General features: G+C 54.9%; 1 protein-coding gene across 1 annotated transcript; it reads left to right on the top strand.

Annotated features, from left to right (window-relative positions):
- Positions 1-8,274: 8,274 nt before the first annotated feature.
- On the top strand, positions 8,275-22,970 carry LOC143959394 (Y-box-binding protein 2-A-like). The gene is made up of 10 exons (XM_077468031.1): positions 8,275-8,493; positions 14,372-14,435; positions 15,767-15,800; positions 15,924-16,013; positions 16,106-16,393; positions 19,410-19,507; positions 20,170-20,338; positions 20,424-20,525; positions 20,873-20,960; positions 22,818-22,970. The coding sequence occupies exons 1-9, from the start codon at positions 8,382-8,384 to the stop codon at positions 20,927-20,929; spliced, it is 1,014 nt and encodes a 337-aa protein (XP_077324157.1). The 5' UTR covers positions 8,275-8,381; the 3' UTR covers positions 20,930-20,960; positions 22,818-22,970.
- The last annotated feature ends 128 nt before the right edge of the window (positions 22,971-23,098 follow it).

The raw sequence follows: 23,098 nt of genomic DNA, 5'->3' as shown, positions 1-23,098 counted from the left end.
GGAGACCCAACGCAGGAGACCCAACGCAGGAGACGCAACCCAGGAGACGCAACCCAGGAGACCCAACGCAGGAGACCCAACCCAGGAGACCCAACCCAGGAGACCCAACGCAGGAGACGCAACCCAGGAGACTCAACCCAGGAGACCCAACGCAGGAGACCCAATCCAGGAGACGCAACCCAGGAGATGCAACCCAGGAGACCCAACCCAGGACACGCAACCCAGGAGACCCAACGCAGGAGACCCAGTACAGGAGATGCAAACCCAGGAGACCCAACGCAGGAGACGCAACCCAGGAGACCCAACGCAGGAGACGCAACCCAGGAGACGCAACGCAGGAGACCCAACGCAGGAGACCCAACCCAGGAGACCCAACGCAGGAGACCCAACCCAGGAGACCCAACGCAGGAGACGCAACCCAGGAGACCCAATTCAGGACACGCAACCAAGGAGACGCAACCCAGGAGACCCAACGCAGGAGACCCAGTACAGGAGACGCAAACCCAGGAGACCCAACGCAGGAGACGCAACCCAGGAGACCCAACGCAGGAGACCCAACGCAGGAGACCCAACGCAGGAGACCAAGCCCAGGAGACGCAAACCCAGGAGACCCAATGCAGGAGACGCAACCCAGGAGACCTAACCCAGGAGACCCAACCCAGGAGACCCAGCCCAGGAGACCCAGCCCAGGAGACCCAGCCCAGGAGACGCAACCCAGGAGACACAACCCAGGAGACCCAACGCAGGAGATCCAGCCCAGGAGACGCAAACCCAGGAGACCCAGCGCAGGAGACCCAAACCAGGAGACGCAACCCAGGAGACCTAACACAGGAGACGCAACCCAGGAGACCCAACGCAGGAGACGCAACCCAGGAGACGCAACCCAGGAGACCCAACGCAGGAGACCCAACCCAGGAAACCCAACCCAGGAGACCAAACGCAGGAGACCCAACCCAGGACACCCAACCCAGGAGACGCAACCCAGGAGACCCAACCCAGGAAACCCAACCCAGGAGACCAAACGCAGGAGACCCAACCCAGGACACCCAACCCAGGAGACGCAACCCAGGAGACGCAACCCAGGAGACCCAACCCAGGACACCCAACCCAGGAGACGCAACCCAGGAGACCCAACCCAGGAAACCCAACCCAGGAGACCAAACGCAGGAGACCCAACCCAGGAGACCCAACCCAGGAGACCCAACGCAGGAGACGCTACCCAGGAGACCCAATGCAGGAGACGCAACCCAGGAGACGCAACCCAGGAGACCCAGCACAGGAAACCCAACCCAGGAGACCCAACCCAGGAAACCCAGCCCAGGAGACGCAACCCAGGAGACCCAACGCAGGAGACCCATCCCAGGAGACGCAAACCCAGGAGACGCAAACCAGGAGACGCAGCGCAGGAGACGCAACCCAGGAGACGCAACCCAGGAGACGCAACGCAGGAGACGCAACCCAGGACACCCAACCCAGGACACCCAACCCAGGACACCCAACGCAGGACACCCAACCCAGGACACCCAACCCAGGACACCCAACCCAGGACACCCAACCCAGGACACCCAACCCAGGACACCCAACGCAGGAGACCCAACCCAGGAGACGCAACCCAGGAGACGCAACCCAGGAGACGCAACCCAGGAGACGCAACCCAGGAGACCCAACCCAGGAGACGCAACCCAGGAGACGCAACCCAGGAGACGCAACCCAGGAGACCCAACCCAGGAGACCCAACCCAGGAGACGCAACCCAGGAGACCCAACGCAGGAGACCCAACCCAGGAGACGCAACCCAGGAGACCCAGCCCAGGAGATGCAACCCAGGAGACCCAACGCAGGAGACGCAAACCCAGGAGACGCAAACCCAGGAGACGCAAACCCAGGAGACCCAACCCAGGAGACCCAACCCAGGAGACGCAACCCAGGAGACGCAACGCAGAAGACGCAACGCAGAAGACGCAACCCAGGAGACCCAACGCATGAGACGCAAACACAGGAGACCCAACTCAGGAGACCCAACCCAGGAGACCCAACGCAGGAGACGCAACCCAGGACACCCAACCCAGGAGACCCAACCCAGGAGACGCAATCCAGGAGACGCAACCCAGGAGACCCAACGCAGGAGACCCAACGCAGGAGACCCAACCCAGGAGACCCAACCCAGGAGACGCAACCCAGGAGACCCAACCCAGGAGACGCAACCCAGGAGACCCAACGCAGGAGACGCAACCCAGGAGACCCAACCCATGAGACGCAACCCAGGAGACCCAACCCAGGAGACGCAACCCAGGAGACCCAACGCATGAGACGCAAACCCAGGAGACCCAACCCAGGAGACCCAACTCAGGAGACGCAACGCAGGAGACGCAACGCAGGAGACGCAACCCAGGAGACCCAACCCAGGAGACCCAACCCAGGAGACGCAACCCAGGAGACCCAACGCAGGAGACCCAACCCAGGAGACCCGACCCAGGAGACCTGACCCAGGAGACCCAACCCAGGAGACCCAACCCAGGAGACCCAACCCAGGAGACCCAACCCAGGAGACGCAACCCAGGACACCCAACCCAGGAGACGCAACCCAGGAGACCCAACGCAGGAGACGCAACCCAGGAGACCCAACGCAGGAGACGCAACCCAGGAGACCCAACCCATGAGACGCAACCCAGGAGACCCAACCCAGGAGACGCAACCCAGGAGACCCAACGCATGAGACGCAAACCCAGGAGACCCAACCCAGGAGACCCAACCCAGGAGACGCAACGCAGGAGACGCAACGCAGGAGACGCAACCCAGGAGACCCAACCCAGGAGACGCAACCCAGGAGACCCAACGCATGAGACGCAAACCCAGGAGACCCAACCCAGGAGACCCAACCCAGGAGACGCAACGCAGGAGACCCAACGCATGAGACGCAAACCCAAGAGACCCAACCCAGGAGACCCAACCCAGGAGACCCAACGCAGGAGACCCAACACATCAGTCATGCAGACATGACGTTGTGACCCCCCTAGGTTTGGCTGTGCCCTCTGAAGAATCCCACGTCATTGTCCATGAAACCAACCACTTCCCATCATTCCTCTCCACAGCAGAAGAATGCAGTTACTATGGGTGACTTGTTGCTATGGGTGAAGTGTTGCTATGGGCGACGGGTTGCTAGGGCTGAAGTGTTGCTATGTGTGATAGGTTTCTATGGGTGAAGTGTTGCTATGTGTGATGGGTTTCTATGGGTGAAGTGTTGCTATGTGTGAAGTGTTGGTATGGGTGATGGGTTTCTATGGGTGAAGGGTTGCTATGTGTGATGGGTTGCTATGGGTGAAGGGTTGCTATGGGTGAAGTGTTGCTATGGGTGATGGGTTTCTATGGGTGAGGCGTTGCTATGGGTGATGGGTTGCTATGTGTGAAGTGTTGCTATGGGTGATGGGTTGCTATGGGTGAAGTGTTGCTATGGGTGATGGGTTGCTATGAGTGAAGTGTTGCTATGTGTGATGGGTTTCTATGGGTGATGGGTTGCTATGTGTGAAGTGTTGCTATGTGTGATAGGTTGCTATGGGTGAAGTGTTGCTATGTGTGATGGGTTGCTATGTGTGATGGGTTTCTATGGGTGAGGCGTTGCTATGGGTGAAGGGTTGCTATGTGTGATGGGTTGCTATGGGTGAAGTGTTGCTATGTGTGATGGGTTGCTATGGGTGAAGTATTGCTATGTGTGATGGGTTTCTATGGGTGAGGCGTTGCTATGGGTGATGGGTTGCTATGGGTAAGGCGTTGCTATGGGTGATGGGTTTCTATGGGTGAGGTGTTGCTATGGGTGAAGGGTTGCTATGTGTGATGGGTTTCTATGGGTGAGGCGTTGCTATGGGTGATGGGTTGCTATGGGTGAAGGGTTGCTATGGGTAAGGCGTTGCTATGGGTGATGGGTTTCTATGGGTGAAGTGTTGCTATGGGTGAAGGGTTGCTATGTGTGATGGGTTTCTATGGGTGAGGCGTTGCTATGGGTGATGGGTTGCTATGGGTGAAGGGTTGCTATGGGTGATGGGTTGCTATGGGTGAAGGGTTGCTATGGGTGAAGGGTTGCTATGGGTGATGGGTTGCTATGGGTGAAGTGTTGCTATGTGTGATGGGTTGCTATGGGTGAAGGGTTGCTATGGGTGAAGTGTTGCTATGTGTGATGGGTTTCTATGGGTGAGGCGTTGCTATGGGTGAAGTATTGCTATGTGTGATGGGTTGCTATGGGTGAGGCGTTGCTATGGGTGATGGGTTGCTATGGGTGAAGGGTTGCTATGGGTGATGGGTTGCTATGGGTGAAGGGTTGCTATGGGTGAAGGGTTGCTATGGGTGAAGGGTTGCTATGGGTGAAGTGTTGCTATGTGTGATGGGTTGCTATGGGTGAAGGGTTGCTATGGGTGAAGTGTTGCTATGTGTGATGGGTTGCTATGGGTGATGGGTTGCTATGGGTGAAGGGTTGCTATGGGTGATGGGTTGCTATGGGTGATGGGTTGCTATGGGTGATGGGTTGCTATGGGTGATGGGTTGCTATGGGTGAAGTGTTGCTATGTGTGATGGGTTGCTATGGGTGATGGGTTGCTATGTGTGATGGGTTGCTATGGGTGAGGCGTTGCTATGGGTGAAGGGTTGCTATGGGTGATGGGTTGCTATGGGTGATGGGTTGCTATGGGTGATGGGTTGCTATGGGTGAAGTGTTGCTATGTGTGATGGGTTGCTATGTGTGATGGGTTGCTATGGGTGAGGCGTTGCTATGGGTGATGGGTTGCTATGGGTGAAGTGTTGCTATGTGTGATGGGTTGCTATGGGTGAAGTGTTGCTATGTGTGATGGGTTGCTATGTGTGATGGGTTGCTATGGGTGAGGCGTTGCTATGGGTGACGGGTTTCTATGGGTGAGGCGTTGCTATGGGTGAAGTGTTGCTATGTGTGATGGGTTGCTATGGGTGAGGCGTTGCTATGGGTGATGGGTTGCTATGGGTGAGGTGTTGCTATGGGTGATGGGTTGCTATGGGTGAGGCGTTGCTATGGGTGATGGGTTGCTATGGGTGAAGTATTGCTATGTGTGATGGGTTGCTATGGGTGAGGCGTTGCTATGGGTGATGGGTTGCTATGGGTGATGGGTTGCTATGGGTGAAGTGTTGGTATGGGTGAGGCGTTGCTATGGGTGACGGGTTTCTATGGGTGAGGCGTTGCTATGGGTGACGGGTTTCTATGGGTGAAGTGTTGCTATGTGTGATGGGTTGCTATGGGTCAAGTGTTGCTATGTGTGATGGGTTGCTATGGGTGAAGTGTTGCTATGTGTGATGGGTTGCTATGGGTGATGGGTTGCTATGGGTGAAGTGTTGCTATGTGTGATGGGTTGCTATGGGTGATGGGTTGCTATGGGTGAAGGGTTGCTATGGGTGAGGCGTTGCTATGGGTGATGGGTTGCTATGGGTGAAGTGTTGCTATGTGTGATGGGTTGCTATGGGTGAGGTGTTGCTATGTGTGATGGGTTGCTATGGGTGAAGTGTTGCTATGTGTGATGGGTTGCTATGGGAGAGGCGTTGCTATGGGTGATGGGTTGCTATGGGTGAAGTGTTGCTATGTGTGATGGGTTGCTATGGGTCAAGTGTTGCTATGTGTGATGGGTTGCTATGGGTGAAGTGTTGCTATGTGTGATGGGTTGCTATGGGTGATGGGTTGCTATGGGTGAAGTGTTGCTATGTGTGATGGGTTGCTATGGGTGATGGGTTGCTATGGGTGAAGGGTTGCTATGGGTGAGGCGTTGCTATGGGTGATGGGTTGCTATGGGTGAAGTGTTGCTATGTGTGATGGGTTGCTATGGGTGAGGTGTTGCTATGTGTGATGGGTTGCTATGGGTGAAGTGTTGCTATGTGTGATGGGTTGCTATGGGAGAGGCGTTGCTATGGGTGATGGGTTGCTATGGGTGAAGGGTTGCTATGTGTGATGGGTTGCTATGGGTGATGGGTTGCTATGGGTGATGGGTTGCTATGGGTGAGGTGTTGCTATGTGTGATGGGTTGCTATGGGTGAGGCGTTGCTATGGGTGATGGGTTGCTATGGGTGATGGGTTGCTATGGATGAGGCGTTGCTATGTGTGATGGGTTGCTATGTGTGATGGGTTGCTATGGGTGATGGGTTGCTATGGGTGAGGCGTTGCTATGGGTGATGGGTTGCTATGGGTGAAGTGTTGCTATGTGTGATGGGTTGCTATGGGTGATGGGTTGCTATGGGTGAGGTGTTGCTATGTGTGATGGGTTGCTATGGGTGAGGCGTTGCTATGGGTGAAGTGTTGCTATGTGTGATGGGTTGCTATGGGTGAGGTGTTGCTATGGGTGATGGGTTGCTATGGGTGAAGTGTTGCTATGGGTGACGGGTTTCTATGGGTGAGGCGTTGCTATGGGTGATGGGTTGCTATGGGTGATGGGTTGCTATGGGTGAAGTGTTGCTATGGGTGATGGGTTGCTATGGGTGAAGTGTTGCTATGGGTGACGGGTTTCTATGGGTGAGGCGTTGCTATGGGTGATGGGTTGCTATGGGTGATGGGTTGCTATGGGTGAAGTGTTGCTATGTGTGATGGGTTGCTATGTGTGATGGGTTGCTATGTGTGATGGGTTGCTATGGGTGAGGCGTTGCTATGGGTGATGGGTTGCTATGGGTGAAGTGTTGCTATGTGTGATGGGTTGCTATGGGTGAGGCGTTGCTATGGGTGAAGGGTTGCTATGGGTGAAGTGTTGCTATGTGTGATGGGTTGCTATGGGTGACCGGTTGCTATGGGTGACCGGTTGCTATGGGTGATGGGTTGCTATGGGTGAAGGGTTGCTATGGGTGAGGTGTTGCTATGGGTGAGGTGTTGCTATGGGTGATGGGTTGCTATGGGTGAAGTGTTGCTATGTGTGATGGGTTGCTATGGGTGAGGCGTTGCTATGGGTGAAGGGTTGCTATGGGTGAAGTGTTGCTATGTGTGATGGGTTGCTATGGGTGACCGGTTGCTATGGGTGACCGGTTGCTATGGGTGATGGGTTGCTATGTGTGATGGGTTGCTATGTGTGATGGGTTGCTATGGGTGATGGGTTGCTATGGGTGAAGTGTTGCTATGGGTGATGGGTTGCTATGGGTGATGGGTTGCTATGGGTGACGGGTTTCTATGGGTGATGGGTTGCTATGGGTGATGGGTTGCTATGGGTGAAGTGTTGCTATGTGTGATGGGTTGCTATGGGTGATGGGTTGCTATGGGTGAAGTGTTGCTATGGGTGATGGGTTGCTATGGGTGATGGGTTGCTATGGGTGATGGGTTGCTATGGGTGAAGTGTTGCTATGGGTGATGGGTTGCTATGGGTGATGGGTTGCTATGGGTGATGGGTTGCTATGGGTGAAGTGTTGCTATGGGTGACCGGTTGCTATGGGTGAGACGTTGCTATGGGTGAAGCGTTGCTATGGGTGAGACGTTGCTATGGGTGAAGCGTTGCTATGGGTGAAGCGTTGCTATGGGTGAGACGTTGCTATGGGTTAAGCGTTGCTATGGGTGATGGGTTGCTATGGGTGAAGCGTTGCTATGGGTGATGGGTTGCTATGGGTGAGGCGTTGCTATGGGTGAGGCGTTGCTATGGGTGAGGCGTTGCTATGGGTGACCGGTTGCTATGGGTGAGGCGTTGCTATGGGTGACCGGTTGCTATGGGTGAGGCGTTGCTATGGGTGACCGGTTGCTATGGGTGAGGCGTTGCTATGGGTGACCGGTTGCTATGGGTGAGGCGTTGCTATGGGTGACCGGTTGCTATGGGTGAGGCGTTGCTATGGGTGACCGGTTGCTATGGGTGAGGCGTTGCTATGGGTGACCGGTTGCTATGGGTGACCGGTTGCTATGGGTGACCGGTTGCTATGGGTGACCGGTTGCTATGGGTGACGGGCTCTTTCACCCAGTACAGGGCCCTGTAGAGGTGACCAATCAGGAGGCAGAGATTTCTGGGTACATCTTACCTTCTGTCATTGTATGATGTCATTGTGTGACGTCATGGGAGGATCTCACACCCCGCCCCCTCTCTCCCCTGCACTCTGATACACACCGCTCTCCGAATCCTGTCAGGAACTCCTCTCGGCCAATCAGAGAGCGGCACCACGGACTTGTGACGCGGAGCGGCGAATCACAGAGCCGATGGGTTCCAATTTCCCGCCAAAAACTGAAAAGGGGGCGAGTCTAGTCCTCCGGCCATTCAGCGGGCGTCTGGCGGTGACGGACCCGGCGGCCGTCCAATCAGAAGTCTCCTCTCCGGTATAAGAGGCGGGCGGCCCCGGGGAGGCTCGGCTCTCGGTGACAGGTGGGGGGAGGGGAACAGCTGACTCCGCGAACAGAAGGACACGCCCAACCGACCCAACATGACGGAGGTGGAGCCCCGGGGGGGCCCCGAGCCGGCCCTACAGGAGCCCGACCAGGAAACCGCGACCCCGCCCACCCGGACCCAGGACCAGGCCAACAAGAAAGTGCTGGGTGAGGGCCGTATATATATATATATGTGTATGGACTGGTGTATATGTGTGTGTGTATATAGACTGGTCCCATATACCGGACCCAGGCCAACAAGAAAGTGCTGGGTGAGGGCCGTATACCCGCAGTATGGACCGGGCTGTATATATTATATATGTGTATGGACCGGGCCGTGTATATATATATATATATATATATATATATATATATACTGGACCCAAGCCAACAATATAGTGCTGGGTGAGGGCCATATACCCTGCGTATGGACCGGGCTGTATATATTATATATGTGTATGGACCGGGCCGTGTGTATATATATATATATACTGGACCCAAGCCAACAATATAGTGCTGGGTGAGGGCCGTATACCTGGCGTATGGACCGGGCTGTATATATTATATATGTGTGTGAGGGCCGTATACCCGGCGTATGGACCGGGCTGTATATATTATATATGTGTGTGAGGGCCGTATACCTGGCGTATGGACCGGGCTGTATATATTATATATGTGTGTGAGGGCCGTATACCTGGCGTATGGACCGGGCTGTATATATTATATATGTGTGTGAGGGCCGTATACCTGGCGTATGGACCGGGCTGTATATATTATATATGTGTGTGAGGGCCGTATACCCGGCGTATGGACCGGGCTGTATATATTATATGTGTGTGAGGGCCGTATACCCGGCGTATGGACCGAGCTGTATATATGTGTGTGTGTGTGAGGGCCGTATACCTGGCGTATGGACCGGGCTGTATATATTATATATGTGTGTGAGGGCCGTATACCCGGCGTATGGACCGGGCTGTATATATGTGTGTGTGTGAGGGCCGTATACCCGCAGTATGGACCGAGCTGTATATATGTGTGTTTGTGTGTGAGGGCCGTATACCCGGCGTATGGACCGGGCTGTATATATTATATATGTGTGTGAGGGCCGTATACCTGGCGTATGGACCGGGCTGTATATATTATATATGTGTGTGAGGGCCGTATACCCGGCGTATGGACCGAGCTGTATATATGTGTGTGTGTGTGTGTGAGGGCCGTATACCTGGCGTATGGACCGGGCTGTATATATTATATATATGTGTGTGAGGGCCGTATACCTGGCGTATGGACCGGGCTGTATATATTATATATGTGTGTGAGGGCCGTATACCCGGCGTATGGACCGAGCTGTATATATGTGTGTGTGTGAGGGCCGTATACCTGGCGTATGGACCGGGCTGTATATATTATATATGTGTGTGAGGGCCGTATACCCGGCGTATGGACCGAGCTGTATATATGTGTGTGTGTGTGTGAGGGCCGTATACCTGGCGTATGGACCGGGCTGTATATATTATATATGTGTGTGAGGGCCGTATACCCGGCGTATGGACCGGGCTGTATATATTATATATGTGTGTGAGGGCCGTATACCCGGCGTATGGACCGAGCTGTATATATGTGTGTGTGTGTGTGAGGGCCGTATACCTGGCGTATGGACCGGGCTGTATATATTATATATGTGTGTGTGAGGGCCGTATACCCGGCGTATGGACCGAGCTGTATATATATGTGTGTGTGAGAGGGCCGTATACCTGGCGTATGGACCGGGCTGTATATATTATATATGTGTGTGAGGGCCGTATACCCGGCGTATGGACCGGGGTGTATATATGTGTGTGTGTGTGAGGGCCGTATACCCGCAGTATGGACCGGGCTGTATATATGTGTGTGTGTGAGGGCCGTATACCCGCAGTATGGACCGAGCTGTATATATATGTGTGTGTGTGTGTGAGGGCCGTATACCCGCAGTATGGACCGGGCTGTATATATGTGTGTGTGTGAGGGCCGTATACCCGCAGTATGGACCGAGCTGTATATATGTGTGTGTGTGTGTGTGTGTGTGAGGGCCGTATACCTGGCGTATGGACCGGGCTGTATATATTATATATGTGTGTGAGGGCCGTATACCCGGCGTATGGACCGAGCTGTATATATGTGTGTGTGTGTGTGAGGGCCGTATACCTGGCGTATGGACCGGGCTGTATATATTATATATGTGTGTGAGGGCCGTATACCCGGCGTATGGACCGGGCTGTATATATGTGTGTGTGTGTGTGTGTGAGGGCCGTATACCTGGCGTATGGACCGGGCTGTATATATTATATATGTGTGTGAGGGCCGTATACCCGGCGTATGGACCGAGCTGTATATATATGTGTGTGTGTGAGGGCCGTATACCCGGCGTATGGACCGAGCTGTATATATGTGTGTGTGTGTGTGTGAGGGCCGTATACCTGGCGTATGGACCGGGCTGTATATATTATATATGTGTGTGAGGGCCGTATACCCGGCGTATGGACCGGGCTGTATATATTATATATGTGTGTGAGGGCCGTATACCCGGCGTATGGACCGAGCTGTATATATGTGTGTGTGTGTGAGAGGGCCGTATACCTGGCGTATGGACCGGGCTGTATATATTATATATGTGTGTGAGGGCCGTATACCCGGCGTATGGACCGGGGTGTATATATGTGTGTGTGTGTGAGGGCCGTATACCCGCAGTATGGACCGGGCTGTATATATGTGTGTGTGTGAGGGCCGTATACCCGCAGTATGGACCGAGCTGTATATATGTGTGTGTGTGTGTGAGGGCCGTATACCCGCAGTATGGACCGGGCTGTATATATGTGTGTGTGAGGGCCGTATACCCGCAGTATGGACCGAGCTGTATATATGTGTGTGTGTGTGAGGGCCGTATACCCGCAGTATGGACCGGGCTGTATATATGTGTGTGTGTGAGGGCCGTATACCCGCAGTATGGACCGAGCTGTATATATGTGTGTGTGTGTGAGGGCCGTATACCTGGCGTATGGACCGGGCTGTATATATTATATATGTGTGTGAGGGCCGTATACCCGGCGTATGGACCGAGCTGTATATATGTGTGTGTGTGTGTGAGGGCCGTATACCTGGCGTATGGACCGGGCTGTATATATTATATATGTGTGTGAGGGCCGTATACCTGGCGTATGGACCGGGCTGTATATATTATATATGTGTGTGAGGGCCGTATACCCGGCGTATGGACCGAGCTGTATATATATGTGTGTGTGTGTGTGAGGGCCGTATACCTGGCGTATGGACCGGGCTGTATATATTATATATGTGTGTGAGGGCCGTATACCCGGCGTATGGACCGAGCTGTATATATGTGTGTGTGTGTGAGGGCCGTATACCTGGCGTATGGACCGGGCTGTATATATTATATATATATATGTGTGTGAGGGCCGTATACCCGGAGTATGGACCGAGCTGTATATATGTGTGTGTGTGAGGGCCGTATACCTGGCGTATGGACCGGGCTGTATATATTATATATGTGTGTGAGGGCCGTATACCTGGCGTATGGACCGGGGTGTATATATATTATATATGTGTGTGTGAGGGCCGTATACCCTGCGTATGGACTGGGCTGTATATATGTGCGGATGGACCAGGCTGTGTGTATGTATGTGTATATATATATATATATATATATGAACCGGGCTGTATATATGTGTGTGTGTGTGTATGGACCGGGCTGTATGTGTATATAAACTGGTCCAATATACCGGACCCAGGCCAGCAAGATAGTGCTGGGTGAGGGCTGTATATGGACCAGCCCAATATATGGGACCACTGTGTGTAAAATATCACACACTAGAAGAGCGATAAGGAAGTGCTAGGTGTGAGGTGTATAGGACCGGTCCAATATATGGAAGACTGATAGTCTGGTGTGTATATGATTGGTTCCCCATCTGCATGTTGGAGGATTTGATCCTGATCACAGGAGCTTACACTCTAGTGAGCAGCTGTGGACATCTTACTACACCCGTCTACAGCTTGAATTGCAGTCGTGTGTGTGTGTGTATATATATGTGTGGATGTTGCCTTTTGACAGGCTTGGCGCTGAGCAGTGTTGGGTGTACCAACATGGCCCCCGGGCCACCTTACAAATGTTGGGTGTACCAACATGGCCCCCGGGCCACCTTACAAATGTTGGGTGTACCAACATGGCCCCCGGGCCACCTTACAAATGTTGGGTGTACCAACATGGCCCCCGGGCCACCTTACAACTGTTGGGTGTACCAACATGGCCTCCCTGGGCCATCTTGGCGACCTGTTAGCTCTGGTAACGGAAGTGACGTTCAGCCACGACCATCTTGGTACTCCCTGCAGTCTGAAGTCTCGCACGTCACACTTTTTCCCGGTCAGCTGGACTTGTATGAAGGGGGTTCAGGATTCAGAAGTTTGAACGCTCTTTTGATGGGGTATAAAATGGGGCGTGTTCCGTCATTAACAAACCTGTGACATCACAAGGCTCTCGCCGCTGGTTTTACAATTCAACATCAAAAACGGTCACATGTCATGCTCCGCTTACTGGTATAGTGTGAAAGCAATACTCAGCCGGGTGTACAAAGATGTCCGCTTGGTGCGGCCAAGTGCAGGGTGTACCAAGATGGTGGTGACGGAACCTCTTCTGTTACCAGATCTGACGGATTCTCTAATCGTGATTTAAAATCTTCACGTTATACAGAAAATGGGATTTTTAAAAAAAAAATATAAAAATTTCCAAAAAAAATGTCATTTGAAAGGCGGCTGAGCCGATGGCGTGTGACATAAAATATCGACAACCGCCGTTTTATTCTCTAGGGTCTCTACTGAAAAGAAAATAGATTTTAACTTGGAACCATCAGATGTCAGTAGAAGGTTTGAGTGTTCAAGGGGTTCAACTTCCCATCCATTGAGGAATTGTTACGGTGGGGGGGGGGGTGGGGAGAGAGGAGGGGGAGGGGACCCGAGTTTATTAACATGACATCTACCATAAGGCTGTCTAGTAGCGCAGGGGACGTGGGTTGGGCACAGCGAAATCTGCACTACAGGAAACCCTCCAGCAGATGGAGACAAAGCTCCATCACCAAGAGATGGAAGAATGGAGGTCGGTTTGCGTTGATTACTCTGCACCCCCCGCGGGGGGGGGGGGGGGAGATTAGGGGTGTGGGATCATGAGTTTAGGCTAAAATGTATTGAGTTTTTTTTTTTGGGGGGGGGGGGGGGTGGATGTGGCAGATGGTGGGATGTGGTGGGGTTGGTACGGGAGGGGCTGCAATTATCAGATTAGCAGGTGGGGTGGTGGAGGGGTTGGCACAGGTGGGGGGTGCAATTAGCAGGTGTGGTGGAGGGGTTTGCAGGTGTGGTGTTGGAGTGGAAGGGTTGGTACATGTTGGGGGGGGGGGGGGGGGGGTTGGTGTGTGGAGCAATTAGCAGGTGGTGGAGGGGTTGGTAGATGGGGTGCGGTTTGGAGTTTACAGGTTGGCACGTGGAGGGGTTGGTAGATGGGGGGGGGGGGGGGGGGGGATGAGTTGGCACATGTAGGGTAGAGGGACTTGCGGGTGGGAGTGGAGGGGTTGGCAGATGGTGGGTGGAGGAATGGGGGGGTGGGGGGGAGTTGAGGCCAGTGGGGGGATTGGCAGGGTGGGTGGAATTTTTGATGGAGGGATTGGCCGTGTGTGTGGGGCCCCCCCATGCCAGAGTCTCTCTTGGGGTAGTGTGGTCAGATCCCCCCCCCCCACCCTCTAGGAAGACTCTTGGGCTCAGACCTAATGGCCTAATCAGCCGGTTGCCATGCTGCTGTGGCGGTGGGTGGAACTGGCACCACTTATCTTGCAGAGATGAATGACTTTCCAGTGTTGAGTATGTGGAGTTCCCGGAGATGACCTCCATATTGGGTGAGGTCTCCTAGAGGGAGTGAATGACCCCCCCCCCCCCCCCCCATGCCATAGATCAGGGTGGTGCAGGCTGGTGGTGGTGCGTCTGACTGGCGTTTTTTCTTGTGTTGCAGCCACCCAGGTGCAGGGCACGGTGAAGTGGTTCAATGTGCGGAATGGATACGGCTTTATAAACAGGTATGACATGGCGGGCTCTTCTCTTTGGGCTCTTCTCTTTGGGCTCTTCTCTTTGGGCTCTTCTCTTTGGGCTCTTCTCTTTGGGCTCTTCTCTTTGGGCTCTTCTCTTTGGGCTCTTCTCTTTGGGCTCTTCTCTTTGGGCTCTTCTCTTTGGGCTCTTCTCTTTGGGCTCTTCTCTTTGGGCTCTTCTCTTTGGGCTCTTCTCTTTGGGCTCTTCTCTTTGGGCTCTTCTCTTTGGGCTCTTCTCTTTGGGCTCTTCTCTTTGGGCTCTTCTCTTTGGGCTCTTCTCTTTGGGCTCTTCTCTTTGGGCTCTTCTCTTTGGGCTCTTCTCTTTGGGCTCTTCTCTTTGGGCTCTTCTCTTTGGGCTCTTCTCTTTGGGCTCTTCTCTTTGGGCTCTTCTCTTTGGGCTCTTCTCTTTGGGCTCTTCTCTTTGGGCTCTTCTCTTTGGGCTCTTCTCTTTGGGCTCTTCTCTTGGGCGGGGTTGGCAAGGGAGGGGGGTGCAATTAGCAGGTGGGGGGGGTGTGGTGGTGGAGGGGTTGGCACGGGTGGGGGGTGCTATTGGCAGATGTGGTGGTGGAGGGGTTGGCACGGGTGGGGGGTGTGGGGTTGGCATGGGTGTGGGGTTGGCCCAGGTGGGGGGTGCAATTGGCAGATGTGATGGAGGGGTTGGCACGGGTGGGGCGGTGCAATTGGCAGATGTGGTGGTGGGGGGGTGCAATTGGCAGATGTGGTGGTGGGGGGGTGCAATTGGCAGATGTGGTGGTGGAGAGGTTGGCACGGGTGGGGGGGTGTGGGGTTGGCCCAGGTGGGTGGTGCAATTGGCAGATGTGATGGAGGGGAGGGCACGGGTGGGGGGGTGCAATTGGCAGATGTGGTGGTGGAGGGGTTGGTATGGGTGGTGGATGCAATTGGCCGGTGTGGTGGTGGAGGGGTTGGTATGGGTGGGGGGTGCTATTGGTAGATGTGGTGGTGTTGGCACGGGTGTGGGGTTGGCATGGGTGGGGGGTGTGGGGTTGGCCCAGGTGGGGGGTGCAATTGGCAGATGTGATGGAGGGGTTGGCACGGGTGGGGGGGGGTGTAATTGGCAGATGTGCTGGTGGAGGGGTTGGTATGGGTGTGGGGTGCAATTGGCAGATGTGGTGGTGGGGTTGGAGTGGAAGGGTTGGTACATGTGGGTGGTGTGTGGAGCAAAATGGGGGTGATGATATGATATAATTACTAATATTAGTCTGGGGGGCGCTCTCCTCCGGGGGGGGGGGGGGGCGCTCTCCTCCTCCTCCTCTGGGGGGCGCCCTCTCCTCCGGTACACTAACACGAGACCTTTCTTACAGGAATGACACCAAGGAAGACGTCTTTGTCCATCAGGTAAGTGCCGGGCTCTCTGGGCGGTGTGCCCGGGGCTCTCTGGGCGGTGTGCCCGGGGCTCTCTGGGCGGTGACTCCGGGAGGGGATCCGCTAATATGGAAAGTAACCGTTTTTTCTTCACAGACGGCAATAAAGAGAAACAACCCTCGGAAGTTTCTTCGCAGCGTTGGGGACGGGGAGACGGTAGAGTTTGATGTGGTGGAAGGAGAGAAGGTGGGTGTTGGTCCTTGTAATGACGTGGTGGGGGGGGGGGGGGTGTTGTCGCTCCTTGGCGGCTCTTGTTTTATCCTCTTATCTCTGTTCAGGGCGCGGAAGCCGCCAATGTGACTGGCCCCGGGGGTGTGCCGGTGAAGGGCAGCAGATTTGCCCCAAACAGACGGAGGTTCCGTAGGCGCCCATTTCGGCCCAGAGGGGATATGGCCGGGTCTGGTGGCGAAGGTGGGAATGCAGAGCCTCTGAGTGAGGGGGAGAGAGGAGAGGATGCCTCCCCCCAGCAAAGACCACCACCACCACGTAGGCGCCCACCACCTTTCTTCTACAGGCGTCGCTTTGGAAGAGGCCCCAGGCCACCTGGTCAGCAGCAGGCCTCAGAGGTAAGCTTAAAACTTGTATATTGGTTTCCTGTGGCACCATGTAACGCCTGGGCACATATCCCGCTGGCTGATTCTACCGATGGAAGTGGAGGCACAAGTTGGGGCTTCAATCTGTAGTGGGTGCAGGGTGTATTGGGAGTTACACGTTGGGTCTCATGTCTGGAGGGTGGATTAGGAGGCAACTTTGGGTTTTTGGTCTGGGCAGGGTGGTTTAGAAGGCATATGTTGGGTTTTGTGTCTGAGGGTGGATTAGGAGGCACACGTTGGGTTCTCGGGTGTGCAGGGTGGCTTAGGAGGTAACTTTGGGTTTTTGGTTTGAGGGTGGATTAGGAGGCACATGTTGGGTTTTTAGTCTGCGGAGGGAGGATTAGGAGGCCCACGTTGGGTTCTCGTGTCTGCGGAGGGTGGATTAGGAGGCACACGTTGGGTTCTCGTGTCTGCGGAGGGTGGATTAGGAGGCCCACGCTGGGTTCTTGTGTCTGCGGAGGGATGAATAGGAGGCCCACGTTGGGTTCTCGTGTCTGTGGAGGGTGGATTAGGAGGCCCACGTTGGGTTCTCGTGTCTGCGGAGGGTGGATTAGGAGGCCCACGTTGGGTTCTCGTGTCTGCGGAGGGAGGATTAGGAGGCCCACGTTGGGTTCTCGTGTCTGCGGAGGGTGGATTAGGAGGCACACGTTGGGTTCTCGTGTCTGCGGAGGGTGGATTAGGAGGCCCACGCTGGGTTCTTGTGTCTGCGGAGGGATGAATAGGAGGCCCACGTTGGGTTCTCGTGTCTGTGGAGGGTGGATTAGGAGGCCCACGTTGGGTTCTCGTGTCTGCGGAGGGTGGATTAGGAGGCCCACGTTGGGTTCTTGTGTCTGCGGAGGGTGGATTAGGAGGCCCACGTTGGGTTCTTGTGTCTGCGGAGGGTGGATTAGGAGGCCCACGTTGGGTTCTCGTGTCTGCGGAGGGTGGATTAGGAGGCCCACGTTGGGTTCTCGTGTCTGTGGAGGGATGAATAGGAGGCACACGTTGGGTTCTCGTGTCTGTGGAGGGTGGATTAGGAGGAACACGTTGGGTTCTCGTGTCTGCGGAGGGATGAATAGGAGGCACACGTTGGGTTCTCGTGTCTGTGGAGGGTGGATTAGGAGGCACACGTTGGGTTCTCGTGTCTGTGGAGGGTGGATTAGGAGGCACACGTTGGGTTCTCGTGTCTGTGGAGGGTGGATTAGGAGGCCCACGTTGGGTTCTCGTGTCTGCGGAGGGTGGATTAGGAGGGACACGTTAGGTTCTCGTGTCTGCGGAGGGTGGATTAGGAGGCACACGTTGGGTTCTCGTGTCTGCGGAGGGATGAATAGGAGGCACACGTTGGGTTCTCGTGTCTGCGGAGGGTGGATTAGGAGGGACACGTTGGGTTCTCGTGTCTGCGGAGGGTGGATTAGGAGGCCCACGTTGGGTTCTCGTGTCTGCGGAGGGTGGATTAGGAGGCCCACGTTGGGTTCTCGTGTCTGCGGAGGGTGGATTAGGAGGGACACGTTAGGTTCTCGTGTCTGCGGAGGGTGGATTAGGAGGCCCACGTTGGGTTCTCGTGTCTGCGGAGGGATGAATAGGAGGCACACGTTGGGTTCTCGTGTCTGCGGAGGGTGGATTAGGAGGCACACGTTGGGTTCTCGTGTCTGCGGAGGGTGGATTAGGAGGCACACGTTGGGTTCTCGTGTCTGTGGAGGGTGGATTAGGAGGCACACGTTGGGTTCTCGTGTCTGTGGAGGGTGGATTAGGAGGCCCACGTTGGGTTCTCGTGTCTGCGGAGGGTGGATTAGGAGGGACACGTTAGGTTCTCGTGTCTGCGGAGGGTGGATTAGGAGGCACACGTTGGGTTCTCGTGTCTGCGGAGGGATGAATAGGAGGCGCACGTTGGGTTCTCGTGTCTGCGGAGGGTGGATTAGGAGGCACACGTTGGGTTCTCGTGTCTGCGGAGGGTGGATTAGGAGGCACACGTTGGGTTCTCGTGTCTGTGGAGGGTGGATTAGGAGGCACACGTTGGGTTCTCGTGTCTGTGGAGGGTGGATTAGGAGGCACACGTTGGGTTCTCGTGTCTGTGGAGGGATGAATAGGAGGCACACGTTGGGTTCTCGTGTCTGCGGAGGGTGGATTAGGAGGCCCACGTTGGGTTCTCGTGTCTGCGGAGGGTGGATTAGGAGGCACACGTTGGGTTCTCGTGTCTGCGGAGGGTGGATTAGGAGGCACACGTTGGGTTCTCGTGTCTGTGGAGGGTGGATTAGGAGGCACACGTTGGGTTCTCGTGTCTGCGGAGGGATGAATAGGAGGCGCACGTTGGGTTCTCGTGTCTGCGGAGGGTGGATTAGGAGGCACACGTTGGGTTCTCGTGTCTGCGGAGGGTGGATTAGGAGGCACACGTTGGGTTCTCGTGTCTGTGGAGGGTGGATTAGGAGGCACACGTTGGGTTCTCGTGTCTGCGGAGGGATGAATAGGAGGCGCACGTTGGGTTCTCGTGTCTGCGGAGGGTGGATTAGGAGGCACACGTTGGGTTCTCGTGTCTGCGGAGGGTGGATTAGGAGGCACACGTTGGGTTCTCGTGTCTGTGGAGGGTGGATTAGGAGGCACACGTTGGGTTCTCGTGTCTGCGGAGGGATGAATAGGAGGCGCACGTTGGGTTCTCGTGTCTGCGGAGGGTGGATTAGGAGGCCCACGTTGGGTTCTCGTGTCTGCGGAGGGTGGATTAGGAGGCACACGTTGGGTTCTCGTGTCTGCGGAGGGTGGATTAGGAGGCACACGTTGGGTTCTCGTGTCTATGAAGGGTGGATTAGGAGGCGCACGTTGGGTTCTCGTGTCTGCAGAGGGTGGATTAAGTAGGCCCATGTTGGGTTCTCGTGTCTGCGGAGGGTGGATTAGGAGGCCCACGTTGGGTTCTCGTGTCTGCGGAGGGTGGATTAAGTAGGCCCACGTTGGGTCTTGTATTGGCCTTGGTTGGGGTCAGAGTACTAGAAGTCTCCATGGTCTTCTGTCTCTCCTGTAGGATGCGGAGAATAAAGATCCAGCATCGGCAGAAGCTCGGCCTGGTGGAGATGACCAGCAGAGGCCGCCTCCACGTCGCTTCCGTCCCAGATGGCGCAGGTATGAGCACACGGGCACTTGAGCCAACATTGGGTGCAGCATGGGTGTATCTGGAAGGGGTGGTGTTTGGAGGCAAATTTTACTGCTTGAGGGTGATGTTTAACCACCTGATCTTGTTGGGCCAACAGTTCAAGTCTAGGGGCAGTAAAGATGTTGGGCCATCAGACTTCCATGAAGAGCTGGGGTGCCATCTCCAGTGTACCCTCAGGGTTCCCCCAGTGCTCATTTCCAGGGCAGGAAGAGTAGCTGCCTCCTTCCAGAAGCTATGGGGAGAGCTTTGATGTCCTAAACGTTCAGTTGGAGGGGATAGTGAAGGTACACCAGAGTTCAGATTAAGAACAGACCAAGGTGGACTTTTCTGCTGGTGGGCACTCTCGGTGAGGCGCTATGAAGAGGTCGTTTTTATACAAGCTTCTCATTCCCCCAACTCTATAGAAGTGTGGGCACAAGGTTTACCATAGACTTGCTCCCCTGTAGCTGGTGTGCATACCCGGAATGCCTCACGAATGGCGTGTGATGAGGACGGGCGCTGTGGTTGAATGGTGCTGTGGTAGAATGCGCTGATCCTTGGCATGTCTCTGGGTATCCAGGCCTGAGGACTTGGAGCAGCATTTATATTTCTCTGGGTGTTCTAATGTTTTTTTCCCTGTATCTCCTCACAGACCTTTCCGCCCTCGACCCCCGCCAACGCAGACCGCCGAAGGAGGAGAGAATGCTCCCAAACCCGCAGCTAACGAAGAGCTCCGTCCAGAGCCTCAGCGTCAGAGGAACCGCCCCTATTTCCAGCGTCGGAGGAGGGGAGGAGGGGCAGCAGGGCAGGCCGCAGCCCCGGTGGGTTTTCTGGGTCTTTGCATATGAAGGTTCTTTTGAGGATAATGAGACCATTTCTAACCTGGATTTTTTTTCTTTTCTACAGGGTGAGGAAAAGAATGCAGCTGAGCCCAGCCAGAGCCCCCCGTCAGAAGATGCTGCAAAGCCATCGGGTGGCCCTACAGAGGCTGGGAAGAGCCAGGCTGAGGTACGTGTTCAACCATCTCCTAGACGTCTCCAGTATCATGGCTGCCTGTAGCTTCAGATCCTCATCTTTTAGAGTGATGATGGCTTTTTAGCAAGCCCTGCCCTCTAGATGAGCTTTATTATGGCTGAGGTCCGTTAAATTTGCTTCCCCATATTCCATCGGCATCATAAAGACTAAACGCTGATTGGTTTAGGCTCCAGACCTGTTGCTTTTGGTGTCTGGAGCTCAACTTGTCGGGGTTGGTATTCCGGTGTGGAGCTTCTAATGACCAATGTATTGTGTGGTGCTCCTGATGGTGGGGCTGGATGTTCCTATTTGGTAGTAATTCCAGTATCTACTCCATTCAGGCCTCTTCTTCTCCTCCACCCCCAGCTGTGGTAGCAGATGTCCCTGCTCCAGAGTGACCCCTCAAATACCAGCTGCATCTGTTATCAGGTATTGTAGAGGCCTTCCCATGTACACCCCCCCCCCCCCTGTCGGATGTTATAGATGGGGGTGGGCTCTTCTTGGTGGGCTCTTCTTGGTGGGCTCTTCTTGGTGGGCTCTTCTTGGTGGGCTCTTCTTGGTGGGCTCTTCTTGGTGGGCTCTTCTTGGTGGGCTCTTCTTGGTGGGCTCTTCTTGGTGGGCTCTTCTTGGTGGGCTCTTCTCAGTAGGTTGAGGTGGTGGTGGTGTGGATGAACTTCTCTGGGTGGGCTCTTCAGAGGTGGTGGTGTGGATGAACTTCTCTGGGTGGGCTCTTCAGAGGTGGTGGTGTGGATGAACTTCTCTGGGTGGGCTCTTCAGAGGTGGTGGTGTGGATGAACTTCTCTGGGTGGTTGGCTCTTCAGAGGTGGTGGTGTGGATGAACTTCTCTGGGTGGTTGGCTCTTCAGAGGTGGTGGTGTGGATGAACTTCTCTGGGTGGTTGGCTCTTCAGAGGTGGTGGTGTGGATGAACTTCTCTGGGTGGTTGGCTCTTCAGAGGTGGTGGTGTGGATGAACTTCTCTGGGTGGTTGGCTCTTCAGAGGTGGTGGTGTGGATGAACTTCTCTGGGTGGTTGGCTCTTCTTGGGTGGGCTCTTCTTGGGTGGGCTCTTCAGAGGTGGTGGTGTGGATGAACTTCTCTGGGTGGTTGGCTCTTCTTGGGTGGGCTCTTCTTGGGTGGGCTCTTCAGAGGTGGTGGTGTGGATGAACTTCTCTGGGTGGTTGGCTCTTCTTGGGTGGGCTCTTCAGAGGTGGTGGTGTGGATGAACTTCTCTGGGTGGTTGGCTCTTCTTGGGTGGGCTCTTCAGAGGTGGTGGTGTGGATGAACTTCTCTGGGTGGTTGGCTCTTCTTGGGTGGGCTCTTCAGAGGTGGTGGTGTGGATGAACTTCTCTGGGTGGTTGGCTCTTCTTGGGTGGGCTCTTCAGAGGTGGTGGTGTGGATGAACTTCTCTGGGTGGTTGGCTCTTCTTGGGTGGGCTCTTCAGAGGTGGTGGTGTGGATGAACTTCTCTGGGTGGTTGGCTCTTCTTGGGTGGGCTCTTCAGAGGTGGTGGTGTGGATGAACTTCTCTGGGTGGTTGGCTCTTCTTGGGTGGGCTCTTCAGAGGTGGTGGTGTGGATGAACTTCTCTGGGTGGTTGGCTCTTCTTGGGTGGGCTCTTCAGAGGTGGTGGTGTGGATGAACTTCTCTGGGTGGTTGGCTCTTCTTGGGTGGGCTCTTCAGAGGTGGTGGTGTGGATGAACTTCTCTGGGTGGTTGGCTCTTCTTGGGTGGGCTCTTCAGAGGTGGTGGTGTGGATGAACTTCTCTGGGTGGTGGGCTCTTCTTGGGTGGGCTCTTCAGAGGTGGTGGTGTGGATGAACTTCTCTGGGTGGTGGGCTCTTCTTGGGTGGGCTCTTCAGAGGTGGTGGTGTGGATGAACTTCTCTGGGTGGTGGGCTCTTCTTGGGTGGGCTCTTCTTTGGTGGGCTCTTCTTTGGTGGGCTCTTCTTTGGTGGGGGTGGTGGTGGTGTGGACGAACTTCTCTGGGTGGTGGGCTCTTCTTTGGTGGGCTCTTCTTTGGTGGGCTCTTCTTTGGTGGGCTCTTCTTTGGTGGGGGTGGTGGTGGTGTGGACGAACTTCTCTGGGTGGTGGGCTCTTCTTTGGTGGGCTCTTCTTTGGTGGGCTCTTCTTTGGTGGGCTCTTCTTTGGTGGGCTCTTCTTTGGTGGGGGTGGTGGTGGTGTGGACGAACTTCTCAGGGTGGTTGGCTCTTAGGAGTGAGGTGATAGCTCATCTCTTGGGGAGGGGGCACACTTGTTTGGACTTTGACCCATGTCTTTTTCTTTTCTTCCTCAGGTGCCTTGGATTTCCATCTTACTGCAGCATTCATCTTTGGAGCACAATGTGGGATGACATGGGGCGTGTCACTATGTATGGGATTGTATGCACTTTAGGGCTTTATTTCTTTATTGCACTGACTTGTGCTGTAGTAAAGATGGAAAACCACAATCTGTGTTCTGTCGTTTGTTCAGTCTATGGATGGGGGGTGTAAAATCGCTATGGGGAATGGCTGTCCTTGAGTTAGGTGCCAGCTGGTCCTGGCGGGTGGGACGGGGGGTGTTGACTGGAGAGAAACG

The sequence above is a fragment of the Lithobates pipiens genome, unplaced genomic scaffold (genome assembly GCF_037356315.1).
Source record: "Lithobates pipiens isolate NorthernLeopardFrog02 unplaced genomic scaffold, aLitPip1_a1.2 Scaffold_73, whole genome shotgun sequence".
NCBI lineage: Eukaryota > Metazoa > Chordata > Amphibia > Anura > Ranidae > Lithobates > Lithobates pipiens.
This window is presented reverse-complemented; position numbering and strand designations above follow the sequence as displayed.

Bases quoted from the DNA above. Each gene is read 5' to 3' on its own strand.
- LOC143959394 (XM_077468031.1), top strand. From the start codon at position 8,382: ATGACGGAGGTGGAGCCCCGGGGGGGCCCCGAGCCGGCCCTACAGGAG. The intron at 8,494-14,371 runs GTGAGGGCCGTA...CTTGTGTTGCAG, and splicing joins GGCCAACAAGAAAGTGCTGG to CCACCCAGGTGCAGGGCACG. The intron at 20,526-20,872 runs GTACGTGTTCAA...TACTCCATTCAG, and splicing joins CTGGGAAGAGCCAGGCTGAG to GCCTCTTCTTCTCCTCCACC.